Genomic DNA, 22,465 nt, shown 5'->3' with positions numbered 1-22,465 from the left:
ACCGCCGTGCTATTAACTTTTGGTTCATTAGTCACGATTTTCAAGACCCACTTGGCTGCCACCCTCCTGCAGCCAGACCATCTTGGATCAGAAGGTCCACAGCCATTCCCACCTCACACCTGCCACAGGATCTGATTTTTTTTCCCCACACTGATCCAAGTCACTTTTTGTGAATTCACGAATTTTATTGACCTTGGTACACATCCTGTGAATGGTGGGCCACTACAGAGACCATCACTGCAAGAATCCTTTCTGACAGCCACAGAAGAGAAACAATTCTCCACGCGATGCATTTTCAATCACTTCAGCTGCTGCTTGATCTGGTTTATCACAAAGAGTTTTTACCACACATCTTCTTTATTAATACATTCACAATAAACGAAACAATTAAAACCCATCAGTTTTGTCCATGAGCTTGGGAAAGAAAAGGGCAATGTCACATGACAGAAATGATGCATGAGAACCACGGGTCTAGTCACGTCAAGATTTGTAGTAATCCAGGATTCGGCCCTACTCAAGGGAGAAAAATTCAGCTGCGACTTTCCATTCATCCCCTCCCATAATATAGCACCTCGGCACAGACAGCAGAGCAACAAAACCTACAAGATGTGGACAGTTAAAATTCAACTCAAGCTACAGCAGTTCCCAACAATCCTCCCCACCCCCCGGCGGAATATTTACCTAGACCGTTTAAAGCACTTAATTAATTCACCAGCAGCTTCGCTGGAGGCGTCTCGAGCTTCCCGAGACTCCATTACATAATATCTTTCACAAAAATCTATTCCTAGCTCGAGTGGAAGATGGATTCTCATCCAGTTTGCGGAGGTTCCGTGCCTTTGCTTCCCTGTTTCGGGGTTCGATCCCGCGGGGGCCCCAGCCAAGGCTGCAGCCATCCCCTCGGCCCCCAGCTTCGGGGATCGCCGCCACTCTCCGCACTCAAAACTGGCCCGGCGGTGCAGCCGTCTCGCCCCCGAGGCTCCCAGGCCGGCCACGGTGGCCGCGGGGCCGGCGGGCGCTCGGGACGCCACGACTCTCGCCGCTCGCCGGGGGTCCCCCGAGCGCCGGGGCGCAGCGCGCTCGCGGTGCCCGAGCCAGAGAGACGCGCGAAGGCTCGGCCGCGGGGCCGCCGCGGTGCGCCCGGCTGCGGGCGGAGGAGGAAGAGGAGGGAGAGGAGGAGGCGTGCGAGGGAGGAAGGGCCCGGCCGCCGGGGAGGGAGGGGAGGAGGGGGAGGGGGCCGGCCGGGCCGGGGGGGGTGGGGGGCAGCCAATGAGCGGCGCGCGGCGCGGGGGGGCGAGGTCTGGGGGATGAGGTAGGATGGGGGAGGGCGCAGCCCGGGCGGCGGAGGCTCGAGCCATAAACAAGCGCCCGGAGGAGCCGCGCAGGAGTGAGGCGAGCGGGGCGCGCGGAGCGGACGCCGCGGACCTTCTGCTGCGCCACCGCGCCCACTCGGCGGCTCGGGAGGCGGGGACCGGCCCGGAGGCTGCGCCACCGCCGCGGAGCCGGCCAACGCGGAGGAGGAGAGGGAGGAGGCGCCGCCAGCCGGGGCTCGAGCCGAGCGCAGCCGCCGCCGCCGCCAGAAGTTTGGGTTGAACCGCAGCTGCCGGGAGGAAACTTTTTTCTTTTTCCCCCTCCCTCCTGGGAGGAGGAGGAGGAGGAGGGGAAGCCACCGCTGGCGCCAACGCTAGTGGGCTCGGGGTCGGCGCGGCCCGCAGGGGGGGCGGGGGCCTCGCCCCGCGAGGGGAGGCGCGCCCCGGGGGCCCCGAGGGGGGCGGCGAGGACCGCGGGCTGCGGGTGCGGCGGCGGCAGCGCGTGTGCCCCGCGCAGGGGAGGGCGCCCGCCCCGCTCCCGGCCCGGCTGCGAGGAGGAGGCGGCGGCGGCGCAGGAGGATGTACTTGGTGGCGGGGGGCAGGGGGCTGGCCGGCTGCGGGCACCTCCTGGTCTCGCTGCTGGGGCTGCTGCTGTTGCTGGCGCGCTCCGGCACCCAGGCGCTGGTCTGCCTGCCCTGCGACGAGTCCAAGTGCGAAGAGCCCAGGAGCTGCCCCGGGAGCATCGTGCAGGGCGTCTGCGGCTGCTGCTACATGTGCGCCCGCCAGAGGAACGAGAGCTGCGGCGGCGCCTACGGGCTCCACGGAGCCTGCGACAGGGGGCTGCGCTGTGTCATCCGCCCCCCGCTCAATGGCGACTCCATCACCGAGTACGAAGTGGGCGTCTGCGAAGGTACGGCCGCCCGCTGCGGGCCCCCTCCCACCTGGCCCGCGCCGCCCCCTCGGCTCTCGCTGCGCCGAACAAAGTTTGGCCGAGACTTTCCCGAGGAGAGAGGGCTCCGCGGGAGGAGGGGCGGCCGCCGCCCCCGGGAGAGAACCCCCGCGTCCCTCCTTCCCCGCCCGCTGCTCCCCCAGACGCTTGGCCGGCCGCGGGCGAGGTTGGATTTCGCGGGTGGGGGCGGGCGAGTGGGGGATCGCCCCCGGGCGGCGCACAGACTCCACACGTGTGGCCATTCGGGCTCGGGCTGGGTGGAATGTCCCGGCCCTGCGCCCCGCGGTGGGGTTGCCGCGGGCAGGGGGCACTGCGGAGGCTGTCGCTAGCCCCTCGGGGAATCAGGCCCCTGCCAGCCTCCCCGCACTAGCGCAGTGTGGAACCCAGTGCTGCACACCGTCCGCGAAAGTCCATTTTCTGTTGGCGGAGGAGACTTGTCTCCAGCTCACACTCCCTGTGTCTCTTATTATTTTTTCCTTGCGCTCTTCCTTCACCCCCTTCCTCCTCCTTCGCATATAAATCAGTTTCAGCTCCGGAATATGTCAGCCCGGGGGAAGTTACACACGGTGCTTACTCATTTATTTGCCTATTGAAAACGGTCAAAGGCGTTCTCTTTTGAATGGAGGGGGGTGGGGAGGTCTTGCACCTAGGAGTGAGAAGTTGTTTCTGACTATTAGTGGTTGCTTTTTAAGATCACATATCCGCGTGTTTCCAATCGCGTTGCCAGTTCCTTCTTTTGGTTTGTTTGACAGCGAGGATTGTTCTGCTGGTTTCTCCACTAAGCATTGTGCAGCATGGTGTCGAGACTGAGGGAGAAAGATGGAATTGCTGGAGTCTCCCTCGATGAGAGAACCACTGTGGGTGGGTGTCGGCCTTAAGTCCTCCCGCCTGCCTCAGCCTCGGGGGGCCTGGTCTGGTTTGGGGTCTAGAAAGAGGCAGCGAGTTCTTTTTATGTGCCTAATGGGCAGGACTCGGTGAGCACCAGTTAAAAGTGGGATTCCTGCTCCCGCTGACGTTGGGGTGATGATGCTGTTCCGGGGCATCCTTATGTGTGAGAAGCGCAGCAGCCTTACCTCTGGAGGAGGGGCGCGGAGGAGGGGCAGGCGCCCTCTGCCCCTGTCCCTTGCTACTCACTCACAGCCTGCACCTAGGAGATAGGGAAGGGTTTATTCTGAAGCATCCTTGTGTGTGTGGGGGGGTATTTATTGTGCTGGGATACTGAAAAAGGAGGTGGCAACCTGAAGGTTAAAATGGGTCTTTTAAAAGGCTTTAATTCTGTGATTTTCTTTAAATGTACACAACACACAGTCACGCAAACACACATGCATATTTATTTATACCTGTCGTTTTTAGAGTTTGGACAGTTCTGGAAAATTGGGGAGGCTTTTCTGGTTTGAAAGCTAGTGGGCAGTAATGAGTGCAAGGAACTCTTCTCCGAGGGGAGGAACGTGCAGTGCGCCGCCGCACCCTTAGGACGTTGGGTTAGACTAGTTCGTTTGCCTGCAATACAGAAGCCTCTCGTCTGGTGTTAAGTCTCATTTTATAACGTGTTTTTATTTCTCACATCAGGATAAATGGCCATGAGATTAACTTCTGATATAATTTTATGTGTTTGACTTTGGGAATTCTGAATGCCTTGGACTAAAAGATGCATCTTTGAACCCCGCCACTTGGAGTGTATAATTTACTTAAGCCGGCCTCCCATAAATCTGAAAAGAACAAGCAGTATGAAACGAGATTAAAGGCGGTGGAAACTGCTCTGCCCTGACAAGGACTTTGGGAGGTTCTAAAGATTCTAACCCTTGTTTTTCTTCGTGATATATTTCTGGTGAAGGAAATCTGGAGTTCAGGGAAAATTCACAGTAATCAAGTGTTTTGGCAACAATGTCCTGGTGTCACAGTATAGAGTTATTTTGGCAGTTGGTTGGTGAGCCTTTCATTCCTCTGAAATGATGCGATCCCTCATAGCTTCCTTTCTTCTGGTAACACCCCATGCACTTGGTGTTAGCCTTGAAAATGCCTGGCACTGTTTGTTGCCCTGATTATATCTCAATTAGTGTTATTTACCAGCACTTTCCATTGAGCAGGCCTGTTTTCAGCTACCAAAATGGTGTGGTCAGGGCATTTTTCATTTTATTTTTTAGAATTCTAAAAGCAGTCAAATTACATTCTAGATCCATGAAGCCTAAGCAAGGACGACACTGTTACCTGGCATGATCTGATGGTTGGATTCAGACAGATATTTTCAATTGTGTGCCTAAAATTTCAAATATTTTCACTTTCCTACAAGATTTATGGAAAACATAAGTGAGTAACCTTTCTTCTTCCTTTTTAAGAATGAGAGGAGTCTTTACAAGTCAGTAATTATCTGGAAACTCTGACTTTGTCTTTTTTTTTCTGTTCCTTTGCAAGAAATTTCTCAATGGCCAGTGTTTCCCTCAGTTTCTAGTTTTATTCAGAAATTCACACACTGAAGCATGATTATCATAACTAACAGGAAGAGGAATTGTGTATTTTATACATGTTGAAGTCTCTTTTGCTGCAATTTTTGCACTAAAATGACCCCTACTGGTTGTATCTGTTAATGAAAACTCTTGAAAACTTCTTATTTAATTGGCTACACTGGGAAAACATATTGCATGGCATAGAAATATTATGACTAATCTACCTGCTTTCCATGCTATAATTTAAATACAAATTGCATTGCTGTAGTTGCCAACTTGCAGTAATTTTTGTGTTACGTCCCGGACTGGCTCTGTGGGGGGAAAACATCACGCTTTAACTGCAGTTCACAGAGTGATTTAGATAAATCAGGGGCAGAAATGGGCCCCTTCCAACTTGTGGTTCCCTGCCGTAGGTTTTTAAAGCCTGCTGGCCCATAAGAGGCTCTCAGTAAATGTGCATTGAATGGATGAACAATCCTCTCCCTAGAAAGAACACTGAAGAAAAAATATTTTCTGAAAGATTAAATAATGTGAAGAGTTGGGTCCTGTGAATCACATGATGTGTACAGTTGGACTTTTCTTCCACATCGTTTAGATTGTTATTAAGTAAATGCTGATTTAATTATTCTTTTAAAACAGTTTTTGGCTAAGTGATTTTTAAAACTGAGTTTTAAACCTAAAGTTTTCTTTGCTCTCAGTCTCAAAGGTGCTTTCTGGTTCCTGGGAGGGCGCAAGACCCTGTCTCATTTCCATTCTCTTGGTGACTCTTCATGTTGCCCTTTCCAGTATCCTCCGTGGCCTGTTTGTTGGCTAGGCTGCCTGCTTCAGTGAATCGCCCAGAAGCTGGAGAAACAAGTTTAGATTCTGAACTTCCGAGGAAAAAGACTAGATGAGAGACCTCTTTGGAAGATCAAAGGCAGAGTTTTGAAAAACGACGGAAGTGGGATTTTCTAGGAAGAATGTTTTGATTGGACAGTGAGGATTATAGTTTGAGATAAGGGGGTGAGGACCACTTTTCCACCTATGTGGGATAGGACATTGTGCTTTTCTAGGAGGTGGGGCAGCATGACTAGCCTTCTCTAAGTAATAAAAGGGCAGATGATGGCTTGAGCTGGACAGTTTGTGATGACAGTGATTCAGAACCTAGTGGGCGCTACCGAGTGGCTTTGCTCTGAGAACTTTTCTGTATTAGGTCCAGGTGATCGTATCGCAGATAAGCACCAACGTTTTTCCCAGTGAATATTTACTCAGTGGCTTCATCTTTATGGAACTTAACTTTCCATGTTTTCACCCTGGCCATCTAGAAACTATTTCTTGCAAAGCACAATCCTCCTTTTGTTTCTCCAGGTATTTTAACTTTTCCTTCCACCCACTTTTCATCATCGGACACTGAGTAGGAGAACCCAGGATATGTGGTGGGTAGCATAGCAAAGAAGAGAATGCTGTTTTCTGAAACTGTTGCCATTAGAAGGTTATTGTTTCTTTTCTAATCACTGGAAGACAGTCAGTGGAGATGATGGTTCCTTGGACGAAAATGTGTGGAGAGTCTGAGGTGAGGCCCCAGGTAACAGGCGACAGGAGGCCGGATAATACACCAAAACGTTTGGTTGTGCACCAGCCACAGATCTCCTCTCTTTGCTCGATACTGTAGGACTTGGAGTTACGAGTCCATGGATTTTAATTTTTGCTAATTAAATACAAGAGGGGAGGGGCAAAGTTAATACTCCTCTGTTGGCGTTAGAAAAAATTGGAAAACCCAGGGCTCCAGACCTTAATTTTAAGTAGTGTGTTTCATTTTCCATCTCAGAAGTCTTTAGGTAGAGTGAGCTCTTTGATGCTGGAGAGAGAAGCAAGCAGAGGGCCTATAGCTTTCCTTTAATAGCTTATGGAAAGAGGAACCAATGTTAGTAAACAAGGAAATAATTAATTCCTCCCAGAAGTAAATATTGACAAGACGTGGAGAGACTATTCACTGCACGTATACAAATGACAGGACTTTGTGACCTTCACTTTGACTATCAAGCTTACAGAATCTTCACTGTCATTGAGGAGTCTGGTCACATAAAACTCTTGGCAAAGGGCAAATGAATGGCATAGAACTAGAAAGGCAAAAATAGCAATTCTAGAGATATTGGCTGCTATTAACACCTATTTAACAGTGACCAGGAGCGTCAACAAGTAATATGTTGGCAGTGCAGTTGTGAACAGACAGGTTAATTTATGAAGAAAACTTTCTGAACAATCCTTAGACTGTGGGCATTACATCCCGTGGTAGGAGGTATTCAGTGATTTGGTGCAGTTTTCTGTGTTTTGTGCGACTTAAGATGCGATGATCTGGATGACTGAGGGAACAGCTTGGGGGGTGCGGGGGACAGGCATTATGAAGTTGGGGGAAGTAGATAAAACAGATGAACCTAAAAAGATAATGGAGTGGGAGGACTGAAGAATGACAAATGGGAGAAGGGAAAAATATTGAATTCGTTTTAGGGCAACTATGTCATCCTTTGAAGAATGATCCAAAACACATTCCAGACATTAATTGTGAAATTCCTGAAAAATGTGGGTGTGTAATACCTTTCAGGCTGTGGCACTAACATGAGACATGCCAGTGCCGCTTTAGCGTGTAGGTACCGTCGGAGAGGAGATGGGCAAATGAGTGGCAGGTAGATGTTTGGTGAAGCACGTTCCTGTAACACTGTTTTCTATATGGCACATGCATTCTCAGGATTTGGAGACACCCCAGTCAAAGCTCAATTAATTATTTGAGGAAGAAACAGCAGACTAGCCAAGCATGCATGAATAACAGACTGAAAGCCTTCCTTCTCAGAGGTTGAATTCTCCAAAGCTGAATTTTCAAAGATCTGACTTGTATTTGCCTATAAATCAATCAGTCTTTCATGGATCTTCTGCTCTGTACAAGGCCTTTTGCTGGGGCCGGGGGGAAGCTGGGGGCCCTGGGACTTCTCAAATGTGTTCCCTACCCTTTACACTAAGATAAAGAATAAGGCAACAAGACGTTAAAAAGTCTGCATAATAATGTAAGTTCAAGCCAAGGAGAAGTGAGTTCATGTGTCTGTATATGATTAGTTGGTGAGTGAAATGTGGGTAAAGTTTGTTCTAGGAATCACAAGGTCTGAGGTGATCTTTTCAGGCTCTGGTGGCAAAGCTCTTGAAAAGGAGAGTTCGAATTCGAACTAGGTTTAAAAGTATAAGTAGAAGCTCTTTTTTTTGTGGTGGGGAGGGGATTCTCCCCATTCTTCTTAGAGCCTGTGCAATACAGGTCAGAGTTTCCCAGCATCTAAGAATGAGGCTGCGTTCTTAACCCTTTACTAGCTGTGCTTCAAAACAGCAAGTTTCCTTTTGAGAGTGATTTTCTCTTTGTTCCAGCTTGTTCCTCTAGGCAGTGAGCGTGGGCAGTGAACTGAGAGGTGTCCCTTTATCAGCATCTCCCGACTTCACCCACTCCCTGCTGCTTGTCCTGGCCAGTCAGCCTGGTCACATCATGGAAAAGCTCCTTGTTTGGACAAGACCTCTTTGGTCTTGTGGACGGAGGAGTGGTTGACTATACTTAAGTTTAAGAATGCCCTCAAGGTAAACAAACACTGGTAAGTGTTCATTTTGGGCTCAGATGAAAAACAGTCAAAAAGATCTCCTTTTTTCCTGTTAGTTACAAAAGGAACAGATTTCAGTTCCTTTCCCGCTCCCCCAACCCCAATTAGTTCTCCATGCAAAATACTTATAAAAGAGTGTACTGGTTAGAAACTTGGTTTCTGGGTCAAGTCTGCAGTCTGCTTCTGAGCGTCTCAGTTTTCTCATCTGTATGGTGGGGTTAATAATGGGGTTGCTCTGAGGACTCTGAATGAACTCTGTGAAGCACTTACAAGAATGACATGCGGTAAACACTTAACAACAAAGCTACCAACCAGTGTAAATAAAATAACTTGATATGGGCTCGTTCTCTTGTTCTGCTTAATCCTCATCTACCTGAGTAATTGATCATCTAAGGAGTTGAGCTCCTAGAAAGACAGTGAATTATTATTGAGTTCAAGTCCCCGCCCTCCACCCCAACACCATAAATGCATTAAGTTAAAAAAAATTATTTAAAGGCCTCTGGAGCTATTTGCTATCTTTCCTCCTGAGGCCCATTTGTTATACTCTCTCTAAATAATTTCTACAAAATTTGTGTATTTGGGGTAAAAGTAAAGAGGGAGGAATCTGAAATTTTTTGCATTGTCATAGGAATTGTAAATTTAACCATTTATTGGTGGGCTAATATTTCTTTCCTTTGGGGATGAAGGGGGCACCTAAACTCAGTATAATCATTGTACATTTTCACATTGTGCATTTTCCTTCACATTGTATTCTGGAAAAAGATTTTGCTTCTGGCTCCCGGAGTGTTCGCACTGGTGATCACTGTGGGATTTGGCCTGGCTTGAGCCAAGGAAACAGCTTGTATTGCTGCAGTATGCCGGTGTCTGGGCCCCAGTCCACCTGCTGCTGCAATTGGTACCAACAGGCAAAGCCAGAGGTCAGATGTTTAACACGTCCATTCCTCCGTCCTCTTTCCAGCCCTACCTGTGTCCTTACCATCCTTCCACCCACAGGCGTTTACTGAGAGCAACTGCCATGGGTCTGCTCTTTGTGATGTATAGTAATGCTACTTCTCTAAGCTTCAGTGTCCCTAATAATAGTAATAGGTAGCACCTATGTTAGCTGTGAGGCTCAAATGAGATAAAACTGTGCTTCTGAAATTTTAATGTGTACACAAATCACCTGGGGATCTCATTAAACATGCAGGTTCTGATTCAGTAGGTCTTGGTGGGGCTTGAGACTCTGCATTTCTAATAAACTCCCAGGTGATGCCAATGCTGCTGGTCCCAGGACCACACTTTGAGTAGCAAAAAGCTAGCACACGTAAAGCCTGTAGCACAGTGTGGCATATAAGACCTGATAATGTTACCTGCTATTAGAATAATTATTTTTCAGCCAAAATAAATAAGAGAGGGGCCCTGCTTTCACAGAGGTCATGGGCTCATGGTAGATAGCTGAGACGATTGATTATTGACTAAGACAGTTACTCACAGCTGTTGAGCCCTGAGATAAGGAAGTGTTAAGTATCTCAGGAGCAACTAAGAGGGCTCCTAACTCTGCCTCTGACCACCAGGAGGGATTTACTGGAGGGGGCGGCACCCAGCGAGGCCTGGAGGTCTCCTGGCCTCCCCCCTCCTCCTCCTCCTCTGTGCAGGAAGTTTTAGGAAAAAGAAAATAGACTTTGGGGCTAGACAAACTTATGTTCAAATCTCAGCTCTGTTACTTTTTAACTGAACAACCAACTTGCTTAGTTGTTTTGGCCTTCAGTTTCCTCATCTGTGAAAATGGAATAGTAATAGCTCTCTGTCAAGTCAATATTATAGTGAGGATTGAAGAGAATTAATACATATATAATATATATATGATTACATAGCGGGGGGGGGTGTGTGTGTGTATGTGTATATAATGGCTAGTATAGTTCCTGGTACGAAATAGACTTTTAGAAGGTAATTAATATTCTAATTTCCATTCTATTTTCTGTCCTTTCTCATTTTCTTTGTTAGCTTTCTCTAACTTTTTGAAACATCTACTTTGTGGGCTGTCTCACACCTCCTCCACACTTAACTAAGTCTCTTGGGCAGGGGACTCAGAGGAGGGATTCTGGTCTCAGATGTTTGTCAGAGAGAAAGGGACTGTGAAGTAGTGAGAACAACAGGCCACGAGTCCAGGGTCTCTGGACCAAGAAAGCATTTATTGGTTCGCTCCAGTATGACTGTAATTTCTAGCCCCTTTGGTGTTTCAGCAGGATGTGGATATTGGCTTCATGTTGTGGTTTGAATCCTTACTTCTAGAGAGCTTTCTGTCATTAATATTTTTTAAAAGGTGACATATCTTAATATTGATGGCATATGGTTTTATGAACATGAATTAAATTTCCTTTTATTGTTGGAGGTTTTCGGTGGGTTTTGAGACGTTGCTGGAGACATTCCAAGGCAGGGTTGGGATCACCAGGGTTGCAGCAGGAAGCAGCAGGCCCAGTGGCTCAAAGGCAGGATGGGCCTGGGAGTGAGCAGGAGATGGCGCGTGGCCCGGAGTACATCACGTTGCTTTTCTTGATCCTGTGCGTCCCATTCATCTTTCATGGGGACTAATACTGCAGCTTTACCGTGGATTTGCATTGTGGTTTCTCCGGAGAGTCTCTGTGCTGCCGTGGAAGGCTGGAAAAGAACGCCTAGAGTTATGATAGCCGACATTCTTGTCTCTTTAGTTTCCAGTGTAGGTGTGGTCCCACTTTAGGAAGACAGGACTATAATTCTTCCTTCATGCCTGGAAATAAATATTGTTTTTATCTAGTAAATAAGGGCTTAGAACTCACAAGGCAAATGCTTTATGTTGGCTATTATGGAACAAGGAAAAAGAACTCGATGAAGATACCATCCTTGGAATCAATAGTTTACTACTCTTTATTTCCTTCTTGACAACCAAACCTTATTATCACACAGTAGAAATTGAGTTTTTTCCCCAGAAACTCATTTAGTACCTATCATGGTAGTGCCTCTATCTTTCATCAAGAGTGCTCATATTCAAAAGTGTAACCTACAAGCAAGATGAGATAAACTTCCAAATTTCAGGGTTTCTTTTAAGTATATTTTGTGAAATCCAAAAATGACACCCTAATTTGAAGTATCCTGGGAACATTTGTCTTACGAACACTTAGGAAAGAAAACTTAGTGTTAATTATACTTTAAGGTGTTGTCATTTTACATTTCAAGTTCCTGGGAAGATAATTTGAAGAGTCTACCGTTTGGAAATTTTAGCTAAGTCCCGAACAGCCAGCCTCTCTGGCTGTAGCAAGGTAAGAAAAAATAAATAAAAAAGATGTAGGCTGTAACTAGAGACTGCGCCTGTCTTATTTAGCATTTCAAAACAAAAACCATAAACAAACATCTCAGATTCAAAACAGAAAGGAATTTCTGGCAGGGCAGAATGAAACCTGAGCCTGTGAAGTCCCGTCTAGAAGAGGTAACTTATTTAGCTGCTTATCCAAAGGCCACAAGCGAAACAGTTCACAGCTGTGATAAAACAAAAGGCATCTCAATATTGGAGAGTTGTGATACCTCCTTTTTTTAAGATTCCAAAAGACCTGCCAAAATAAGGCAAAGCTACCTTGAGGGAGTTTGACCTGAACTAGACGTTCAATATGAAGAATTAATTGGACCCCTTCAGATCTGCAACATGTGAGGAATCGTACCTGTGGGGAGTGTGGGCTCGGTCCCCTCGGAGCGTGTGTGTCTAATTCTGCAGAGGCAGAACGTTCCGTCATCTCCTCAGATGCAGTTCTTGAAAACCTTCACGTTGTTTCCCCTTTCCTCACTTTCTGCTCTTGGGAGCTTTGCTTTTTTTAAGGTCTGGGCATTCACATTCTGAGTGAGGAAAAAGGGATAGATTCTAGACAGCTTTATCTCTGAAAACCAAAGTAGAAGGATTTTTAAATGGTTTGAGAAAGATTGGTTATGCTGTGTGTTTTTCAGAACCACTGAGTTCTTATATGTTAGACAAATTTTAGGAAAATTTATTACCACTGTCTGTGACATAAAAATGAAAGGCCAAATCAATTTCCGTATTTTAATCAGAGGAATGAATGAGCCTGTATATATCCTACTTTGTTGCAGGAAGGATTTAAGTCTGCTCAGGAAGGTAAATATCACAAAATTCTTGTACGTGAGAATAGCATGATAAAGGAGAAAAAAATAGCCGTGGCTTCCCGATCGCCCTTCATCCTTTAATCGCTCAGTGACTTCAATAAAACTCGACTTCCCTTGACTTTATTTTGTCTTAATTTGTCAAAAGGGAATTAAATAGTTACCTACCTGAAGGCAAGGGAACTGAACCAGATGATATCTTAAGGCCTTTCTGGTCATAAGATCCGTGTTTTTGTGATCTGGAAGTGCTGGGCAGGAGTCAAATATTACCTTGTGTTTGCAGAGCCGGGGAAGGAAAAAGTGGGATTGTCTACAGGACTCTCTGCCAAGTGCTGTAGACGGAAGGGCTTGGAGGAAAAGATCAAGGGTTCGCCCATAGTTATGTTTACCGTGAGGTGGTGGAGACAGCAAAACAGAGTTATTGGGAAGTCACTGACATCTTTTAACTGCCAGCAATCTTTAAGCCGTATTAACTGTGGCCTAGCCTGGATTCAAGGTAGAATTTATGCCTCTCTTTTATGTCTCTGCTGGCCTGCTGCCTTCACTCTTTCTCCATTTTCTCGTTTACTTCATTAATTATTAGGACTGTGAGGTAGGTAGGTGACAGATACTGCACAGGGAGAAGCTTGAGCAAAGACAGGCCAAAACTTGCCCAAATTCACATGCTCATTTCTGCCTCTGACACTAGGAGAGAGTTGAGTAATTGCTGTTCTTCCTAATACTGCAGGCAGCAGCCAAATTCTCAGCATTCTTTTACCTTTGCTGCTGTTTTCACTTGCCAGGGAGTTTCCTTAAGGAGCAGCCTGAATTTAAAGAAACAGAACAGTCATAGTGCATGGAAGGAGGGGTAGTGTGGCACTTGGGTGCCTCATCTTGGGAGGCTGAAATGATTAGTGTCTGCGGTGGGACATCCTGCTCTATGCTGGCTCCCTTACCTCTGTGTGTCGCTGAGCCACGGGACCAGGAAGCTCTTTGCGTCTGTGTGAGACAGCACATCTTCACTACATATGTTTCAAGTACAGGCTAGCTGTGCAGCCTGGGAAGTTGTCTCTTGAGAGTCCAGAAACTTCACCCTTCCTTTGCATGCTGTCCAGCGGCAGGACACCCAGTGAAGTTAGGTGGTGTGAATCTGTGGCTCTGAAACTTGATGTAACGCATATTATTCCGAAGTATGTGGCGCTCAGCACAGCCCACAGCGTCCGCCAGCAATCAGCTTGCTTTGCCTTGTGGATATTACATTTTTGCCAAGAGCAGCCTTCCAGAATGAGGTGCTAGTTAATTCCAGTCGGGCATTTATTCGTTAATAAGTCTGCTGAATTCTAAATACTCCATTTGGGAGTATGTGACATGAGAAAACTTAGCCGCTAATTATTATGTAGATCTCTTCTCTGATTCTCACTTTCAATGCAATTACCTAAGCCACCAATCCCTAGCAGTATGAATTTATTTGATTTTTTATTTTCTGTAATATTTTCCTTTTTGTTCCCAAAGATTTCTTTTTGGTCCAATCTGTAAAACTGCTATAAATTTGCTAAGAAGTGGGTAGACATTATATATTGTTTAACAGAAAACACTTCTAGTGTGGAGTACTGTGGCTTGCTCTGTCTTTCCTTCTTTTCTTTTTTGAAGATAATATCAAAAGTTAAATCCTGCTCCGGATCTTATCCTCTCTCTTCCAGGGTAGATTTCTGGACAGCTAACAGTGGTGGCGTCTGAAATAGCCATTGAGGGGTGGATGGTGTTCATTTACTAACTGGAGCTTTTGCCTAAATAGGTTCTGCTTTACTCTTCTTTGGTATATCAATAGGTCTTTATTTGGTTTCCTTCCTGCTTGGTTGGTGCATATTAGCTTGAGGACTTTTAAACTATGGGGGCACTAACGAGAGTCTGAATGCCTGAGGCCGAATACCTCTCTCTTGGAAGCAGCGAGGGTTCAGTGTGCATTTGCTGCCATCAGAGTCTGTGCTAGAAGGTCTATTTAATACCTCCCATGCCCACGACTTTGTGCTCTGATGTGGGCTCCTTCTCTGGTCAGTCCCTGCCACGACTCAGTGCAGGCTGGATCTCCAGTGCCCTGAGAGCCATTGGAAAGGCAGGCTTGCCAGCCGTCTTGCCATTTGCCTCTGCGTTCTTCCCAGCATGGTGACATGCAGCTCTCCAGCGCTCGGTAACCCAACTATTAAGAGAAGTTGGGTTCTCTTCTAATAAAGGTATCTACACTAACAGGCTGGCGGAAGAGGATTTCTGGAGAAATGTTTGGAAGGGGAGCATTTGCCAGAACATAAAATCCATTTGACACTGAAATATGGTAATATGGATCAGAAGGTGATAAAGTGTCATAAAACAAGGCTCTTCACAAGGTTGTGGTAGACTTGCTGGCCTAGGAAGATGTGCCCAGGATGGTAAACCTTAACTGTAGCATCAGCAGCTGGAGCCCTGGTCCCGTTACAGATGTGACTTTGAGAGACAGGAAGCTGTGATAATTCCTTCTTTCAAGGTGTGGTTAACTTTGTGCCTTTGGATGGAGAGTGAGTCTGTGCGTGTGTGCGCGTGCATGTGTATTCAGTTGCTGAAGGCACAATACAGACGAAGAATACTTTGCATTGTATTACGGATGTGCTGAAAACAATTTGCGTGCTTGAAACAAATTAAATGTACTATCTACTCTGTAAATCAGCAAACTGAGAATGACTTCTTAATAAAGATTGTGCATTGTTTTATTACATTTGAAAAAAACAATTCTAATTAAAGTGCTTTGGCTTTTAAACTGCCTGGTTAATTGGGATATCTATACATGGGCAAGTGGAGCTGAGGAAAACTACCTGACTTTATGTCATGTATTGGTGATTAGGACAAAAGTTGTATTAACTCTAAGGCTGTGTGAGATGGTTTATGGTAGGTTATCACTCAACATAGTTTTTGGTGTTATGTAGGAATTTTAGATGTGATGGCAGAGAGGAAAAGCAGAGATTTAGGGTGAGAAATGGAGTCACTATGTAGGGAAGTAAGCAAAATAAAAGAAGCCAGAGGTATTTTTTGTTGGAAAGAGATTAAATTATTTTCAAAGACTTATGTTGAGAAAAGGTGAGCCCTCAGCAACCGTTTATTGATTCTCTATTCAGGAAACTGTATTCGATGCTTTGGAAAGAGAAAGGAAAAAGACTCTCTGCCAGTAGAGTTCTGGAAAACTTGAGGGAGATAAAGTATTTACATGCTTTAATAACATAAAACATGTCCAAAAGAAATATATAATTACAGCTACATTTGGCACTGAAAATAGCCCATGTATTATATTTTTTAAACTGTGTGTGAATATGTAAGCATATGCCCTTGAGCCAGAAATGCTTGGGTGATACTGTTTCTTGAGAGAATGGAAAAGCAGAAGGTATTGGGAGCTACAAAGAGAGAAAAAACATAAAGGATGACTACTACTAAAGAAGGAACAGTGCACTTTTTTTTTCTTTAGAAGGGATATATTTCATATGCATAATGATTCCAACTTTACTTTTTTTTGGATGATCTCAGTATAATAAGCATTTAACTTCCCGGAGAGCCTTAGTAATTTACATGTTATTACTAAAAGCCCTCAGGTAAAGGAAAATTAGACTCCTAAATTCAGTACCTGACTATTCTCCTCTTCAAGGTTTAGGTTTTCCAGTTTTATTTCAGGTTTATCTTGAACAAACCCCTTTGAAAACTCAGAAAGTTAGGAGGTATGTTCGATAGATCCTAGTATCTGTTGCAGCCGAAGGTGAGGGTCAAAGGCAAGCCACTGGAAAAGGTGCGGTGTTGGCTTTCAGATTCCCCGAAGTTATCTTCACATCCTTCCAAATGTGTTCTTATCCTTCAAACCCTACTGTTTTACGTGGCTTCCTTTGTGAAGCCTTCCTGCTCTGCCCAGGAAAAAATAATGTCATTCCCCCACCCCCTGGTGCCCATAAATAGCACTTTCTCCTTCTCTTGTTATAGCACTTTTCACTGTGTTGGAGTTCACATTTCTGTCTCCCGGGCTCATTGTGATCCCCTTGAGTGCCAGGATTGTGTGTTATTCTAGCACTTGGCACACAGGAAGAACTCAATGAGCATTTGTTGACTAAATCTAGACTCAAGGTCATCCAAGATATGATACAAAAACTTTTCCATCTGAACTGTTTGGTTTGCATTGTGGAAGCTGAAACAAATGACGCTACCTGTCAGGAGAATCCCAGTGAGAAGTGACATTATTGCAGAAGGAAGCTCAAAATGGGTTAACCGTGTCCCATGTCCTCTCCCTCTACCCCTGCCCCAAATCATTATTAGATTTTATTTTTTTTAATTTTGCTATGATGGGTTAGTTTCAGCTGTATTTATTTTGGCAAATATTTATAGAGAATTTTTATTTGTGAGGACTTTCCTTGCCAGTTTGTCATCAAGGTGTCATCTTTCATTCACCAACCCTTCATCAGCTTGTAAGAATTTTCCTTCCAGGCGGCTGCTTATAGCCTTCTGCTTACCACGGGGATCTAGTGCATCGAGCAGTGGAGATTCTGTGATCAGCTGCTTGTAAACAACTGATAAACAGTTATGGGTTACTTTATAGACACACTTCAGATGACCATATGAATAATTGATGATGATAAAGCAAACACAACTGTATTATCAACAAATCCAGGCTGGTGTCTTAAACATGTATGCTGACTAATCAGGAGGGAGTTTAATGTATTGAATGTTCAGTCCATGAGTGCAGTGCCAGTGAATGACACAACCCATTTCCTGCTCTAGGTGATCTCAGATGTCTTCAGGAATTTAACTATACAACTTCTTTGGGGAAGGAAGTCCTGAGCCACAGCATGAGGGTGGAAGTGTGTGACTGTGAATAATAAAAATGCCCCACAATGGTCTGAACAGGAAGTCCATAGGAATGCAATATAAGGAATTTAAGAAAGCAAAATCCCATTTGGATGTACTCCAAACCCCATGACTTCAGGGACCAAGGAATTCTTGATGACTGGTGGCTGGTGTCCCAACTTGTTACTTAGCAGTGTGGAGTTGTTTTTCCTACAGCCCTAGTCATGAACTCTTTGTTCTCTTTTCTAGAGGTCTTCAAGTGGTTTACAAATTAGGACAGAAAGACATTAGACATTTAAGGATACAACAGCAAATTACAGCCTTTGGGTGACGCATTTAGAGCTAAGCTTTTTCAACTGCTAAAGAAGAGAGGTTGGGGGGCCATCCCGGTGGTATAGTGGTTAAGTTTATGTCACTCTGCTTAGGCAGCCTGGGTTCACAGGTTCAGATCCCCAGCGCGGACCTACACCACTCATCAGCCATGCTGTGGCGGCAACCCACATACAAAACAGAGGAAGACTGGCCACAGATGTTAGCTCAGATGAATCTTCCTCAAGCAAAAAGAGGAAGATTGGCAACAGATGTTAGCTCCGAGTAAATCTTCCTCAGGGAAAAAAAAAGGTTTGGCCAAGATAAAGTATACAGGGTCATAGACACATATACAAAATTATCCTTGGTATAAGCTTGGGCACCTATACCCTTTTATCAGTTGAGTGAATGTCCCCAGAGAGCCCCGTTTTCTTACAGCAGGGTTAATTTTGATGTATCTGCTGCAGCATGTCCCTTCACCTTTCCCATGTTTAAGATGCTCCTCTCTCCCCAGTTGGTGATTCTTCATAACGTTGGTGTCCAGTAACCCACTTGAGGACCTTTTCTTAATCACCACTAGTTGTTATAAAAGTTTCTGGAAGGGGGATAAGGGCAAGCTGGAACTGATGGCTAAGTAAAGTTATAGCTGTAGAGTTCAAATTCTCCATCATGCTTAGTTGGCGATGAAAAGTAAAGATTCTAAGCAAACTAATTTTTTGACGGTCCAGTGTTGATTTTCTTATAACTCTTAAAAACTATTTTTTTAACGTTTGTGTGGCTTCAGTACTATTGAAAGTCAGCTCCCAGACCTTGGGAGCAAGTGTGGTATCTGCAGAAGGAATATTTAACCTGATGGTGGATGCTGCCAGAATCGGAGACGTGTGTATCTCAGAACCCGTGATTCCTCAGTTAATTTGAGGTGGGAGGTGAAGGACTCGGAGCTGTTCGTGCTGCTGGAATAGCGTGTTTACCCTCAGTCTTTAATAAAATAAATGAATGGAGGCCTGGGAGGACTGGGAAACACGCTTGAAGAGGGAGTGCCCCTCACGTTGTAAGCCAAGGTAAACAGTTCTTGTAACTGAAAAGTAGACTTCCTGGAAGGTGAGAACCAGAGAAGTGGGTGTGAAGTGCAGCCAGCAAGTACCATTTTCAGCTGTTGAGATAGCTGAGTTACCTGAGTCCTGAAAAGAACCTGTCAGTTATTTGGGGAAAATCAGTGTCTTGAACGGGCCTTTGACTGGCCTGTCGTGCCTACAACTGCACCCAGAGACAGCTCTTGGGGAGGAAAGGTCACTTTTGTGCTAGAGAAAGCAAGCAGATGGGGCTCTCTGAGGGGTAGAAATGAAGTCGTCAGTGACCTAGGGCAGCCTTGCAGGGGGGCCAGGGCACTGGCAGAATGCGGTGGGAAGGCGCCCCCGAGTCTGCATGGGATTTGGAGTAATGGAAACATAGACATTTTCTTTTCTGTCTGTCCTTTTTTACAGTGGAAAACTGTCATTACACTGGACAGCTGTGCACACATTGCACAGTATGTGATGTGTGTATATGCTTATGCACGCATCCCCATGTGCAATGTGCACACGTGTAAAGAGAATCCCTTACAGGGTCACGTTCTTGTCCTGATCACCTCTTTATGTCCATTCTTCTGTGATAGCATTTTCTTCCAGTTGGAGCTGTTAGGGTCTGTTAATTCCAATGGGGAAAAAAAATTCTGTCTCTAGCCATCATTAATTAATTTATATAAGTAAGTACATGTAGATTGTCTCCTAAGTGGCTTACCTGAAGCTGTGGGCACTTCACTCCTGAGTCCTCTCTTTTGCAGTTGATAAGGTCCCCATCAGGTTTGGAGTTGCTGATGTCCTGCCCATGCCATGTGTCAAGAAAGGAGTCCATCAGAAAGGACTGACACGCATATTCCCTGGAACTTTTCATCCTCAAAGATTCTTGGAGCTTAAGTGGGAAAGGGCCTTGCCTTGTAAAAACAGACCCAAGTCCCTTTAATGGTCAGTCAGAAAGGGTTACCTAAATTCCCTCTCTGTAGTTGGTTTCTTGAACATCTTATTTCCCGTAACTAGCTATGTGTGCTAGGGCCAAATATTTGGTCCACTGCCTTCGTTTTAAGGAAATTATTGTAAAGGCGACATAACTCTACTAAACACTTTTGGAAATAGAGAAGAAAAACAATGGTCCCAAACGCTCTTGTTCCAAACACAAGAACCAGTTTTGTGTCTTTGCACATGTGTATATAAATGTATATATACCCTATCTAGTCTTTCTCTTTAGACATATATTTTTATCATACATCTTGTATCTTGCTTCTTTCCACTGCAAATTATATCAAATGTATGTTCCTACATAGTCTCCATTATTATAATTTAAGCTGATTAATTGAGATGTACTCCAACTTTCAGCTTCATTTCCTTTCAGGACTATATAAAAGGCAAGAAGGGGAAAAAAGTCATTCCAGGTGAACCTAAGAGAAAATTCTATGTAGTCTTAATGGAATTTATTTTTGTGCGTGCCAAGGCTCTCCAAGCAGATGACTGAAATTGGCTCATCTCCCCTTACTAAGGATCTGACCACTGACTGACTGTACATCTGGTCCTTTGTGTCTAGGGCTTGTGGCATGAGGACTGTGGCCCTTAATTGTTTTGTCTTCTGTCCTTGATACCACCAGGCCTGTGTTGACTCTAAGGACAATGAAGCTCCGTAAGGTTAAGTAATGATTTGTAAACTTTGTGCAAATAGCCAGCCCCCTGGGTAGGAGGGACATTTCAATTCTCTTGCTTTTTTTGGTACATTATTGGATTGCAAATGTTTATTTAGTATGAAAAATGGATATAATTAACTAAGTCCTAAATAGGGACTAGATATTAACTTCAAGATGAGTTTGCAGCCTTTGTGCTTTGCATACATATGACATATGCTCTTGTTATCAAGGATTTTATCTGAGAATCTAAAATGGTTTTCCACTTCCACCATTTTATAAATGAAAACCAGAGGCCTAGAAGTTATCCCACAAGGCACATATATAAAATTTGGAAAAACTTGGGTCATTGTCAGAATTAAGTTTGTTGAAATTCTATTAGGAAAACAGACTTTTTTTTCCTTGTGTTATTATTGGCTGATGTATTAATAGTTTTTACAACGCAGATACTGGTTTCATATTCAAATGTATAGATAGCATATGTTGTAATATTTCATATTCATTTCTCTAATCTTTAAAAATACAAATTAGCTCAGGGCTGGTCTTCCTCAAGCCAAAAGAAAGAGGAAGATTGACAGCAGGTGTTAACTCAGGACCAATTGTCCTCAGCAAAAAAAAAAATTCTCACTCAAAACCAATTGCACAAACAGTATGCAAAGTCAAATCACTGGGCTTCATATATATTTCATATAAATTTTAAGTGCCTTTTGAGTCATCAAAGGAAGATAGGAGCCGACCTGTGGCGTAGTGGTTAAGTTCATGTGCTCCACGTTTGCAGCCCAGGATTCACAGGTTCAGATCCCAGACGAGGACCTAGCACCAATTGTCAAGCCATGCTGTGGTGGCATCCCACATAAATAGAGGAAGATTGGCACAGATGTTAGCTCAGCAACAATCTTCCTCAAAAGAAAAAAAAAAGAAAACCTTTGATTACCTCTGATATTAAGTTACTGTTTCTGAATTATAAGTCTTTGAAAATTTGTAATTCATGCGTGACGTATACCAATCAACTATGCAATCCAGAAAACACTGGATGTTTACATGGCTGCTTGTTATGGAGAGAGTAGCCATTTAGACGTCTTTAAGCCACAACGTGGATTAAAGTGGTGTATGCACACAAGTGAAATTTAACAGATACTTTTCAGATCAGCATATGAACGTAAAAGAGCACACTTTGTCCTGAAAAAGTCATTTGAAGGTGAACTCACATCAAATTTAATAGTTTAACCATGGATGTTTTGAAATTTTAGTTATATCATAAAATAATAACATTAATTAAAGTCAGCAAGTGTGTAAAGTTTTTTAAAAAATTAATTAAACACAAAGCTTAGTAGATACTTATATTCAACAACAATAAGTGAATATTTGACACCCACCGCCATGGCCAAAATATGTAGACTGAGATTGTGTCTCGAGGATGAATGAAAAGGTGTGGGAGAGTTGGCCACTCTTAGGGAAAAGGTTTGTAAAGGGGGTGGGCACCTGGGATCCCCTAAGCTTTCGCCCAAAATACAGCCTATATCTCTTGTTGTAACCAGTTTATACAACTTTATTTAAAGCTGGGAATCAATAGATTGTCTCCAGTACTAACAGTTAATCATTAATCAGATCATCTTTATTATCAACCAAAACGGCTTGTGTTTTCTTTTCAAAAGCTTCTTAACAATGTGATTGGAAATGTTTGAATCAATAGGTAACGAAGTCGATATGTATGTTCCTTGTCATGTGGGAGAGAGTAAAGCCTGTGTTGGGGTGAATGTTTCAGCCGGGTGTGAGTTCTGGTACAGTGTCTCTGGGCTGTGTTTCCTTGCTTCCAGGGTCCTGGAGCTTGGCCAACTCAGAGGACGGGGAGGAGGAAAGGTTCGGTTTTGAGAGCCCCGGGTTTATTTCTGGCTGTTGAGATGTGAGACTGTGGGAGAAGGCATAAATATAGTTGGAGGGAGGTTGTGGACTCGGAGGTTCTCGCCAGGGGTCAACGCTGGATGGGTTTGTTTCGGGATGGGTTTGTTTATGGCTTCTTCACGCTGTTACCTCTCCGAGTTGGTGCTTCCAAGGGTCGACTCTCAGTATCTGGATCTCATTTGGTGGGTATATCGGAAGTCTCCCCCAGTGCGCCAACCACGGCCGTTCTGTTCCTTTTCTTTCTGAATTTGTAGTCAAATAACTAACTTCCTCACCTGCAAATAATG

The 22,465-nt window shown here is 44.8% G+C and overlaps 1 protein-coding gene and 2 long non-coding RNA genes across 5 annotated transcripts in view; 1 reads left to right on the top strand and 2 right to left on the bottom strand.

The window, feature by feature from the left end:
* Positions 1–164: 164 nt before the first annotated feature.
* LOC138917888 (uncharacterized) lies at positions 165–1,113 on the bottom strand. Its single transcript, XR_011426495.1, has 2 exons — positions 682–1,113; positions 165–599 (listed from the first exon to the last, which is right to left on the bottom strand). It is a non-coding gene; the product is annotated as an uncharacterized lncRNA (long non-coding RNA).
* Positions 1,114–1,744: 631 nt separating this feature from the next.
* Positions 1,745–22,465, top strand: part of CRIM1 (cysteine rich transmembrane BMP regulator 1) — a 187,289-nt gene continuing 166,568 nt past the window's right edge. Inside the window, exon 1 of the mRNA XM_005600291.4 lies at positions 1,745–2,217. Within this exon, the coding sequence (XP_005600348.3) occupies positions 1,887–2,217 (331 nt within the window). The 5' untranslated portion in view covers positions 1,745–1,886. The remainder of the gene's footprint in view (positions 2,218–22,465) is intronic.
* Positions 10,462–12,720, bottom strand: LOC111768124 (uncharacterized). Of its 3 annotated transcripts, none has more exons than XR_011426491.1 (3): positions 12,602–12,720; positions 11,983–12,154; positions 10,462–11,057 (listed from the first exon to the last, which is right to left on the bottom strand). It is a non-coding gene; the product is annotated as an uncharacterized lncRNA (long non-coding RNA). The 3 variants fall into 3 exon arrangements; XR_011426492.1 differs by having other exon boundaries at positions 10,462–10,948; XR_011426493.1 differs by having other exon boundaries at positions 11,983–12,195; positions 12,602–12,718.

The sequence above is a fragment of the Equus caballus genome, chromosome 15 (genome assembly GCF_041296265.1).
Source record: "Equus caballus isolate H_3958 breed thoroughbred chromosome 15, TB-T2T, whole genome shotgun sequence".
Taxonomy (NCBI): domain Eukaryota; kingdom Metazoa; phylum Chordata; class Mammalia; order Perissodactyla; family Equidae; genus Equus; species Equus caballus.
Note: the sequence above shows the minus strand (reverse complement) of the source record. Positions and strands in the feature narration are given on the sequence as shown.